The sequence below is a fragment of the Scyliorhinus canicula genome, chromosome 9 (genome assembly GCF_902713615.1).
Source record: "Scyliorhinus canicula chromosome 9, sScyCan1.1, whole genome shotgun sequence".
In the NCBI taxonomy this organism is placed as follows: domain Eukaryota; kingdom Metazoa; phylum Chordata; class Chondrichthyes; order Carcharhiniformes; family Scyliorhinidae; genus Scyliorhinus; species Scyliorhinus canicula.
In genome coordinates this window covers 70,989,315-71,001,502 of record NC_052154.1, presented here as the reverse complement: position 1 = coordinate 71,001,502, position 12,188 = coordinate 70,989,315, and the positions used below count along the sequence as shown (strand labels likewise).

At 45.5% G+C, this 12,188-nt stretch overlaps 1 protein-coding gene across 2 annotated transcripts in view; it reads left to right on the top strand.

Moving 5' to 3' along the window:
- Nucleotides 1–12,188, top strand: part of lcat (lecithin-cholesterol acyltransferase) — a 32,216-nt gene that overhangs the window by 2,203 nt on the left and 17,825 nt on the right. For both annotated transcript variants that reach the window (XM_038806889.1, XM_038806890.1), the window contains exons 2-3: nucleotides 8,998–9,154; nucleotides 11,423–11,538. In XM_038806889.1, the coding sequence (XP_038662817.1) occupies nucleotides 8,998–9,154; nucleotides 11,423–11,538 (273 nt within the window). The remainder of the gene's footprint in view (nucleotides 1–8,997; nucleotides 9,155–11,422; nucleotides 11,539–12,188) is intronic.

Genomic DNA, 12,188 nt, shown 5'->3' with positions numbered 1-12,188 from the left:
GTTCATTTAAATATGCAGATCTGGATCACGCCCTTTGCAATTCGCAAATCTCGCAAGAAGCTGCTGAATTGTGCCCGCAGTTTATTTGGATGGTAATGTAGAATGAATTAAATGACTTGGAATTAGAATTGGCAGGAGAAAAGGACGTTAAAAAAGCAGGGGGCAAATGAAATGACCAGATGGCGGAAACAAGACCCTGCCGGAATGAAAAGACATCACTTTGGGTCAAACGCTATTCAGCTGCAGAAGGAACTGCCACTCATGAATCAACCCTATAGCCACAACTGACAATGATCAATACAGCACACCCTGGACACAATCCATCGCCTCACAAGACAGACAGATGTCAGCTATAAAATATTTGAACTAGGAAATTCCACGAAATCCTTGTAAGGATAAAGTGCAGCAGAGCAGGATGCCCACTCGGCATTTTAACATTCCCGAGTTCCCATCTCAAATTGCAAGGACAGGTTCATCTGAATAATTGAGGTGGTCGCCTATATCTAATGGAGGCACAGCACTGATACCTACATACTGTGCCAGGAGACATCCAATCACTCTGAGAGGGGAAGTCCCAAGCTCCTCCTGTCTCTGTGTAAGACGGGACGAGTGAGGCAGGACTATGCAGCACCTATACCTGATGAGTGAGACCTTTCCCCATACTCCTGCTTGATAAACCATGCTGTCTATACGGAACTGATTACCAAAATTAAATCTGTTGGATTATTGAGTTTGAGTTGCAGCAGCCCCATTGTAAGGCAATCTCAGGTTGTTTGTCCTGCTTGTGAAATGCTCATCTGAGTAATATTTAACAATGTGGTTGAAGGAAAGTATAGCTCGTTTTTAAAACAAGAAATTATTTTCATCAGCGTGTAGCCTATGCAGCTTTATAGTTGGGATGTGCAGTGTATTTAGATCTTGGACAATTTGGATTTGGTTTAAGTGGGTGTTTTATCCTGTGCACATTTTATTTTTAATTTGCCTGCTGCTGAGACCCTTTAAGGCACCAGGTTGATCAGCATCTGTCTTTGATTTGGGTATATAATGAGTGAAAGAAACGATTATAACCTCGTACAGTCTGCCTTCCAATATCCTGCTAGTGTTACAAGAATATCAGCCGTGATGTGATAGAGCATCAAAGATCATGGTCATTTTTGTTACCTTTGAACCAACATCACGCCATGTTTGCAGCAAATCTGAATGTTGTTTTGAAAAGGAATGCCAGATCAAAGTTCATGTCCTGTTGGTTATTCCAGTGGACAGGATCCCGTTCTCAGCTCTTGGAGGTTCTCCTGCTCCATGGAGGGCAAAGTGGTTACCGAGTAGGAAGTGGCTACTGCGGGAGGCAATATGTTACCCAACACAATGCCAAAAGCAGAAACTGACTGCTGCAACTTTTTGAGTGGCCAGAAATTGGTGGAAACAGGAAAAGGAACGTCTGATGGATCGATGGAGCAGTGCAAGAGCTGAACGCGGTGAACACCAAGTGGATGCGTTTCAGAGTGAATTGAATCTGATGATGGTTGCTTTGTTTGGTATCCCAGTGCATCTTTCACAGGGAGCAGCAGTTCAGCAAGTTAACTTGGAAACCGCCTTAAGATCGACTGTTATCCACTGCATCTGTATTGGGGACAGTATATGCAGCATAGATCCAGGTGGTGACCTGGATTAGTGCCATAGACACCAAGAGCTCTGCACACCATCTAGTGGACAGATAGATTCATAGTAACATATGGAAGAAGGCCATTTGACCTCATTATGCCTGCCCTGACTATTGGAAAGTGCAGTTGTCCTTCGTGCCACATTTTTTAAGGTAATGGACAGGAGACTTGGAGGGGATGTGAGGAAGAACAGAGGGTGGTGGGAATCTGGAACTCACTGCCTGAAAGGGTGGTAGAGATGGGAAGCCTCACAACATGTAAGAAGCATTTACATGAGCACTTAAAATGCCATGGCATACAAGACTATAGACCAAGTGCTGGAAAGTGAGGTTAGAATAGATAGGTGTTTGATGGCCAGCACTGAGACAATGGGCCGAAAGGCTTCTTTCTGTGCTGTAAAACTCTATCGCTCTACCCCTGCTTGTTGTGTGTAACCCTGTAAGTTTCTTATCCATACGTTTCTGTTCAACTTCTTTGAATTGGCTACCATCTATTTTCAGGTAGAGCATACCAGATGCCTTTGAATGAAAACATTTCTCCATATCTCTCTAGGTCCCTTTTCAATCATTTTTAATCTGTAATCTCTGGTTATTGACCCACTCACCGGCAGGAAATGTTTTTCTCTATCAAAACCCCCCCATCTTGGAACCGTCTAATCACGCAACTCGCAATCATCCCCGGGCTCATTGAAAACAGTCCTAACCTTTCCCCTTGTCATAATGGAAGTCTCTCAACTCTGGGAAGAGCCTGGTTCACCCCCTCTGCACCTTTTTTAAGGTCTGTGCATCTTTTCTGGAGTGGAGCGCCAGAATTGTCCACAATACCCTCGCTGAGTAACCAGTGAATTTTTAAAGTTCGATCACACTCTGCTTTTTATTCTATTCCTCTATTTATATACCCAAGTAATCCATTATTTTATAAATCTTCTTATCGGTTTGCTTTACTTCTTCTCGGGATTTGTATCTCGGCACAATTAAGTATCTCTGTTCATCTATACTTTTCACAATCAGGACATTAATGATATACTGCTTTTCAGTATTGATCCTCCCAAAGTTCATCACTTTTCACTTGTCTGCACTGAACTCTGTCTGCCACGTTCCTGCCATGTTCACCATCCTGTCTCTGCAATCCTAAAACCTATATCTATCCTATTTGAGGTCTACTACAGTACTTCGCCAAGTTTCAAATCATGTGCTAACTCGAAAAGGCTGCTCCCACAATCCAATCCAGACTATCCATAAAAATGGCAAAAAATAATGGGCTTCAAACTGATATGGCTGCAAAGCATGGCTCATCAATTTGAGAAAAAAAAAACAAATACATCCACCCACCCCCACACTTTCCTCCCTGTCACTGAACCAATTTTGTATCTGTACTGCCACTTTCCTCCTAATTCCATGGGCTTTCATCTTCTTAATAAGCCTCCTGCGGGTACTTTGCCAAATACATTCTGGAAGTCCATATCCAGTACACTACCTTGATCAACCACCTCTGGTACCTCAGTAAAAATTTCATCCAAGTTAGTCAGGCATAATGTACCTGTAACAAGTATATTGACTCTCCTTGATGAATTCACACCTTTCCTAAAAAATACGTTTGTTTTGTCCCTGATAATGGATCCAATCATTTCTCGAACTGACCTGTAATTTCCAGTTTTATCTTTTGGCTGGATTCTCTGGCCATTTTCTGGAAGCCGGATTCTCTGTTCCCACTGCCAGCGCTACTCTGCCCGTAGGTTACCCAGCAGCACGGGGTGGCTTCGATGGGAGTTCCCATTGACAGCAGTGTGAGTAGAGAATCCCTCCACCGGCGAATGGTACAGCTAAATTCTCTGTCCTCGCTAGCAGCGTGAGCAGGGCGGACTCACAATGGGCAATCCAGCCCCTTATTTCCTTTCTTGAATAATGGAGCATTATTAGCAGCCCTTCAGTCTCCTGCATTGCACATGTACTCAATGAGGGTTGAAAGATTATGACCAATGTCTCTGTGATTCCTACCTTTGTTTCTTTCAGTAACTGAGGATGTATTCCTTCTATGCCAAGTGACTGACCAACTTTCAGTAATGCCAATCATTTTCATTGTTTTCAGTGAGTTAGAGAAGATTAGAAGGTGACCTGTTAGAGGTTTCTAAGATGATAAGGTTTCAAGAGAGTAGCTAAAGAAAAACTATTCCCTCCAGTGAGTGGGTTAATAACCGGAGATTCAAAACAATGGGCGCGATTCTCCCAGCCCTGTGCCTGCCCGGAAAATCGCCGCAACCGCGCCATGCCGCCCCGACATCGGCACACGATTCTCTGAGGTGCGGAGAATCGGCGCCTTTTGCGCCGGCGCATTTGGCGTGGTGCAGGTCGCGGGCCGCTGTTCGCGGCCGGGCCGCCGATTCTCCGGCTCGAATGGGCCGAGTGGCCGCGCAGAAATGGCAGAGTCCCGCTGGCGCCGTTCACCCCTGGTCGCTACCAGCGGGAACTCTGCGTGAAGGGTCGGGGGGCGGCCTGTGGGGCGGAGAAAAGCGCTCCTTCACCAGGGGGGTGCCTCTGAGGGGGTCTGGCCCGGGTTCGGGGCTCACCGATCGGTGGGCCGGCCTCTCCCCCCCCACCGGGCCTACTTTGTTCTGCTTCTGGCCCCAATACCCCTGCGCCATGTTGCGTCGTGGCCAGAGCGTTCTGTGAGTCTACCGTGCATGCACGGTTGGGGCTTTGCCACTGCGCATGCGCGGGTTGGCGCTGCCCCCAGTCCGCACCAGGATGTAAGGCTGGAGTGGCGCGAACCACTCAGCGCCGTGTTGGCCCCCTCTGGGGGCCAGGATCCCTACTGCCCGCGCCCGTTTCGCGCTGTCATGAAACGCGACGGCGTGCACGACGGCACAGACACTTAGTCCTGCGCCCAATCTTCTCTATTCCTTCCTTCAGGTACCATGCCCAAAGAGGGCAATGGCAACCATGTATTTCCATTGGATTGGCCCATGATTATGCTTGACAAAGTACAGCAATGGTTTGCTGTGGGTTTCTGCGGTGTGGTTGATCAGGAAGCTCTCCCACTTACCTGCTTTCAGACATATTGGAAAGATTTATGGGCTGGCAGTCAACCTGTTTGTCCATGTTATGAATGCGCTTTCCATGGCCATCAAGTCCTGAGATGGAACTTGAACCTAGAGCTACTGGCCCAGAGGTAGGGTCACTACCACGGCACCACAAGATTTCCCACTTCACTATCTATTGCTATCCTGTAAATAATGTAACATTGCTCTGCTCTTTTAGTAACCCCACCATATTATCTACCACCTTTGTGAAGGCAGATGCTTTTCAATAATTTTCCTGGTATGTTGGTGATGCTAATTCGTTCAGCCTTTATTGGGCATCCTGGGTGGCGTGATGCCACTGCTGCTTCAAAGCCCCAGGGGACCCGGGTTCAATTTCTACCCGTATCTACATGGGTTTCTTCCGGGTGCTCCGGTTTCCTCCCACAGTCCAAAGATGTGCAGGGTTAGGTGGATTAGCCACGCTACAATCGCCCCATAGTGTCCAAAGATGTAGAGGTTAGGTGAGGTTACGGGGATAGGTTTGGGTGAGTGTGCCAAGGTAGGGTGTTCGTTCAGAGGGTCGGTGCAGACTTGATGGGCTGAATGGCCTCCTTCTGCACCATAGGGATTCTGTAGGAATTCTAATTGTACTTGAGAAGGTGCTGGTGAGCCGCCTTCTAGAATCTCTGCAGTCCACAGCGCTCTCAGGAAATTCCAGGATTTTGACCCAGCGACATTGAAGAAACCATGATAATAGTTCCAAGTCAGGATGGTGTATGGCTGGCAAGGGTACTGAGCAGTGGTGGTGTTCCCATGCACCCGCTGCCCTTGGTCCTTCCAGCTGGTTGAGTTTGCTGATTTGGAAGATGCTGCCGTAGGGAGCTTGGCACATTGCTGCAGTGAACTTGTACCAGTGTGCAGGTGGTGGAGGGAGTGAAAGTGTATGGTAGTTGATGGTGTTCCAATCAAGCAAGCCGCTTTCCTGGATGGTATTGAGCTTCTCGAGTGTTGTTTTTAACTGCACTTATCCAGGTAAGTGAGGAGTATTCAATCGCATGTCTGACATGTGCCTTCACGGGGTGGACAGGATTTAGGGTCAGGAGGTGAATTACTCACCACAGGTTTCCCAAACTTGGACCTTGTAGCCACAGTATTTATATGAGTCGTCTAGTTCAGTTTCTGGTCTATGGTAACTCCCAGGATATTGATAGTGAGGGATTCAACAATTAAATGCCCTCTGCTTCCGTGAAGATTTCCCTTTGGGTCCCATGCCATCATCTCCTTAGTTATTAACTGGAACATATTCCTGACATTTTGTATTTAGCCTCCTTTTGCTATTTGTTTTTTCTTTAATATGAATTAAGAGTACCCAATTATTTTTATCTTCCAATTAAGGGGCAATTTAGCGTAGCCAGTCCACCTAACCTGCACATCTTTGGGTTGTGGGGGTGAAACCCACACACACGTGGGGAGAATGTGCAAACTCCACACGGATGGTGACCCAGGGCTGGGATTCGAACCCAGGTCCTCAGCGCCGCAGTCCCAGTGCTAACCACTGCACCACGTGCCGTCTTTTTCTATCTTATTTTAACATTTAACAGCTTTTCGATGCTCCAACTTGTTTCTTCAAAAAAGTATGTTCAGTTTAGAACTACACCATCTCTTTCCTCCATTGCTTCATTGTTGCTATATCCTACAATTTCCCTTCCCAATCTCCATGTACCTTTAAATCACTGAAATTAGCTCTTCTCCAGTTAATCAATTTTCCTCAAATATTTTCTAATTTCTTCCATATTTACTCTAATATGTTGAGATCACTGTTGGCAGGGAAATCCCCTCCTGTAACACATTCCTTTTCCCCGATTTATTTACCCAGAACCAACATTGATTCCTACCTTGCTAGACAGGAGACAGATTGACGAAGAATGTTCTCCTTTATGGCAAATCAGGAATTCCTCTCCTTCTTTACCCTCAGCACTTTGTTTTCCCCAATCTATATTAATGTTACTATTCAATTTTTGTTACATGCCATTGAAATTCGCCACAAACTTTCTAGTCTTGGCAATATTGTTTGGAGATCCATTGAAATTTTTTTTTCAATTCAAGCCAATAGATTCTGTTTAGAGTTGTAACAATATCCTTAATCAATACTGTCACGTTTTCCCCTTTCTTTCTATTTCTCTTTCATTGCTGAATGCTTTAGAACTATGAATATTCAACACTGGTTTCTGGCCCTAGAACATAGAACGATACAGCGCAGTACAGGCCCTTCGGCCCTCGATGTTGCACCGACATGGAAAAAAAAACTAAAGGCCATCTAACCTACACTATGCCCTTATCATCCATATGCTTATCCAATAAACTTTTAAATGCCCTCAATGTTGGCGAGTTCACTACTGTTGCAATTGTTTGAGTTGTCTCTCTGTTTAGCACACTGGGCTAAATCACTGGCTTTGCAAGCAGACCAAGGCAGGCCAGCAGCAATTCCCGTACTAGCCTCCCCGAACAGGCGCTGGAATGTGGCGACTAGGGGCTTTTCACAGTAACTTCATTTGAAGTCTACTTGTGACAATAAGCCATTTTCATTTAATCTCATAATCCCACGGAACAAATGAATGCCTGCAGCTTGGCAACACTATTAGTTACACTTGGACATTGACGTGCGCGTAATTCAATATTTCCTTTGAAACTTTTGCTGTTTTCCTCAATTTGAATATGCAAATTTTTAGTCATTTCTAATTTTACTGTTTTTATCTCTCTGGGCGGTGGCACAATGGTTAGCACTGCTCATTCAGAACACCAGGGACCCGGATTCAATTCCAGCCTCAGGTCACTGTTTGTGAAGAGTTTTATGGTTCTCCCCGTGTCTGCGTGGGTTCCTTCCGGGTGCTCCGGTTTCCTCCCACAATCCAAAGATGTCCAAGTTAGGTAGATTGGTCATGATAAATTGCCCCTAAGCGTCCAAAGATGTGCAGGTCAGGTGAGGTTACAGAGATGGAGTGGGCCAGTGGGTCTAGGAGGGGTGCTCTTTCAGAGGGTCAGTGCAGACTCGATGGGCTGAATGGTCTCCTTCTGCGGTGTAGGAATTCTATGGTTCTATTTCATTTCTGCTCCTCGCTCGCTACTATTTATTGTTTTCTCTCTCATTGGCAAATTAGTTTAAACACACATATTTAGATACAGAAGAAATTGCCAGACCTTTTGAATACTGGAAGGTTAAGGCTGCCCAAACATTTCAGGTAGATGGTACAAGTATGCCTGCCATTATTTGTTGCCTTTCAGTCAACACTGGCCTATACCAAGATTTTTGACAACTTTATAGCTATGCTTACTTACCATGCATATGTACACGTAATCAGCAACTTCCAATTTAACGAGCTTCACATATCAAATCATTGTAACGAAACCTAGCATTATGACACATGGTCACTGCCTGATGTTCTCATACAAAGAGGTGCAGGGTTGCCTCAATCACAAAAGTACAGTGATGGCCAGTTCTGATCATCAAGCTGAATTATTAACTCCTTTATCTCCCTCCATGGAGTCTCCTTCTCCTGTCGAGTAGTTCCTCTGTTTTCTATTTTTATTTCAGATTATCAACTTACTTGCCAAGAGTAAAAGTGGTGTGAAAGATTGGCTGTGCGGCACAGTCACCACTGATGTTCAGTTGTTTTCTTGTTTCATGGGATATGAGTGTCACCGGCCAGGCCCAGCATTTGTTGCCCATCCTTAATTGTCTTTGAGAAGGTAGTGGTGAGCTGCCTTCTTGAACCACTGTATTCCATGTGGTGTAGATACACCCACAGTGCTGTTATGAAGGGAGTTCCAGGATTTTGACCTAGCGACAATGACGGAATGGCAATATGGTTCCAAGTCATAATGACGAGTGACTTGGAGGGGTGCTTACTGGTGCTGGTGTTCCCAAATGTCCGCTGCCCTTGGTGTTTGAGGTGTTAACGGTTTGGAAAATATCATCAATGGAGACTTGGTCAGCTTCTGCAGTGGAGCTTTTTTATGGGACCCACTGCAGCTGCTGTGTGCTGGAGGTGGAAGGTGGAAGGAGTGAACGATTAAGGTGGTAGATGGGATGTTGATCAAGCGGGCTTTGTCCTGGGTGGTGTCGAGCTTCTTGAGTATTGTTGGAGCTGCACTTATCCAGGCAAGTGGAGAGTTTTCTATCACACTCCATGTTAAAGGAGGTGAGAAAAAACTCCTGAAAATGGGTATTGCCAGTCTACACCTGGGTACCAATCTGAAAATCGACCATTTTAGGTAAATGACTCACAATTATCCTGTGTGTTTTTTTGTTGTTCTAAGTGCCCGGACATGTTGGAAACCGTCTGGAAGCGAAGCTGAATAAATCCACTGTAGTCCACTGGCTATGCATGAAGAAGACCAATCAATACTTTGCATTGTGGCTCAATCTGAACATGTTCATGCCCATTGGAATTGACTGCTGGCTAGATAATATCAGGTATTGAGGTCTCACCATGATCAGGCAATCTGGACCTTATTCATCTTCCTTTCATAGTATTGCCTTTTACATCAGAATTTAATTGTTATCTGTGCAAGTTGGGAATTTTCCTGTGCATAGATTTCAACATGAGTTCCAGGGGCATCAGAGAGATTCATTCGAATGGTAGTCCATTCATTATTGGTTGGGGTCATGCTGGAGTCCACCTGCTGGTGTAACATTGGCAGGAAACTGAGATAAATAAGTCAGCAGAGCTTCCACCAATGTTAAGGCAACGTTATGGTGGCCAGTGGAAGAATCTCCAAGGAAATCCTTGGCATTTGTCTCAGATTCCATTGCCCCCAGTGTTACCAATTTCCCATGTATTCCATTTACTTCAGTGACCATCTCTCAATCACTCATACATCAGTGTGAATTTTACAGTGGTGGGGGCATGTATTGCCCACCCCGAAAAGTCAGACCCGAGCCGACCGAGTTTTATAAAGGCTGCCATGCCATGCCATACTTGAGAAGGCCAACACTGGGGTTGGCCTTCTCAAGGTAATTGTGGGACTTCCGCCTCTTGGGGTCAGGATCTCCCATCCTTGAAAGCGGCCAGCCAAGCTAATTGGCCAGTAGTTTAGTAGTTACAACAGTGCCTGCTAGGAGGAAGAGAAGGTTTCTAGCCCATGCCACCAGCAGCCAGCATCAGTCAGGCATTGGCATAACTAAGCAGGCCATCCAATTAGCTGAGGGAGGTGAGCTACAAGCAGTACTGATAAGAAAGAACGGATCCTGGACTTAGCTGCATCCGGGCTTTTGGTTGGGGAGGGATGGGGGCCTAGGTATTCTGGAGGGAGGGGTTCGGGGGATGTTGAGGCCATGGGTGTTGCATTCTGGAGACCAGGGAGGGAGGCACCAAGGGGGAAGGTACCATCTTGAGGGTGAGGGAGGGTAAAAGCAAATTACTGCAGATGCTGGAATCTGAAACAAAAACAGAAAATGAAATGAAATGAAAATCGCTTATTGTCACGAGTAGGCTTCAAATGAAGTTACTGTGAAAAGTCCCTAGTCGCCACATTCCGGTGCCTGTTCGGGAAGGCTGTTACGGGAATCGAACCTTGCTGCTGGCCTGCTTGGTCTGCTTTCAAAGCCAGCGATTTAGCCCTGTGCTAAACAGCCCCCTGCTGGACAATCTCAGCAGGTCTGGCAGCATCTGTGGAGAGAGAAGGGAGCTAATGTTTTGAGTCTGGGTGATTCTTTTTGTCAAACCATATTGAGGGGCTGCACCAGATGGGCACAGAAGATACTGCCCCTTCCTTCCCACCTTTTCACCTGAAATGGTGAAGTGTACGACTGGCCTCCTTCATTCCACCTTCTTTAGCCACAGGTATTACGGCAGTGGGGGCAGAATCAGGAGTAGATCTAAGGGTGGGCGAGCTGGCCTTACCCGCTCACCGTATTATGGGGGCAGCTCTGGGGTAGATTGGTAGGTGGTGGGTGGTAGACATCCTATTTTACCCGTTCTTTTTCTTGCCCACCCCACTCCTGGCTGGGATCCGTAAAGTATCAAGACAGCTGTGGAAAAAAAAGGCTTCTTCCATTAAGATCAAATTGTTCTTATAGATTTTCTCTGCAGATATCAAAATAAGGTATGGATGCTATAATACGGTCAAGTACAGTTTTAACAAAAAGGCTGACTCTTTATCTTTCTTATTACCAAGTGTATTGAATGCTACTTTTCATTTGTTTTCTTGGTGGTGTTTCCCAATTCCCGAAAGTCTCCCTCATCTCCTCACCTCCCTCAGCTGATTGGACAGCCTTCTTAGTTATGCCAATGCCTGACTGATGCCGCATGGGCTAGAAACTTTCCCCTACCTCCTAGAAGGCAAGCATTCAAGTTCTGCTTGGCTTATCCCCACAATAGTGAAGCTGAAACTGGAATTTACCTGAATGGGAATGAAACAGAAGTCACTCAGGTTGATCAGAACTAAATGGGAATAGAGGCGATGAGAACAGAACCGTGACAGCCTCCCAAATATAGAAGTGACTTCTCAACTTGTTGCCCAGGATTAGAGCTGGTGCTATAGATTGGGTGTCCATTATAGAAACCGTCTGATTTTCATTCCCATCAATGCCAGTCTTACAGTCAGCTGGCAACTTGAAAATCTAGCCCAGAGTAAACCCAATGCAGATGAAAGATGAGAAAAGTCACTTCCGTCGAGCATTGTGTATGGTTTGCTTAATGTTTTGTTTTATTGGCATTTGACACAACTGAATCTTTCTTAGACTTGTTTTCAACCGAACGACAAAGAGAAGCTCAAATTCACCTGGAGTGGTGACCCGGATTCCTGGCTTTGGGAAGACCGATTCCGTGGAGTACCTGGATCCATTGAAACTAGCAGGTTTGTTTGAGAAAGCTGGCAAACCTTTCACAAGCACAGGATATCCCAAAGCACTTTACAGTCAATGATGCACTTATTAAAATGTAGACCTTGCAGGAAATGTGGCAGCCATTTTGCACACAGCAAGCTCCCACACACAGTTGTGTGATGATGACCAAACCTGCAAGCACTTATTGATTCTCGATCCTATGATACATCTATTTCTCATCTGCTTCTTTCACGGGGTCCATGTTTACTCATGTGGCTATCATTCTATCTCTTTCTTCATTGAGTTCTTCTCCACCTCTTTAAGATTTGATATTCTACTCACCCTCTTTGGAATAGGTAAGACTGTAGCTACAGTATTATCATCTCCTCACCATAGTGTACCTGATGCAAACGCAGTGTAGGTATATGTCCCTCGGCAAACTCCCGGCTGATCTTGTCTCTATTGTATCCTGATCTCTTTGAAACCCAGGAACAATAATAGGCCATTCAGCCCTTCAAGCTTGTTCTGCTATTAGATTAGATCATTGCTAATCTGTATCCTGAATCCATTTTTCTATTTTAGTCCTCCACCCTTTAATACCCTTACTTAACAAGAATCTATCCATTTTGGGTTTGAAATGTTCAATTAACACAGCCTCAATTACTTCCATTAACCCATAATG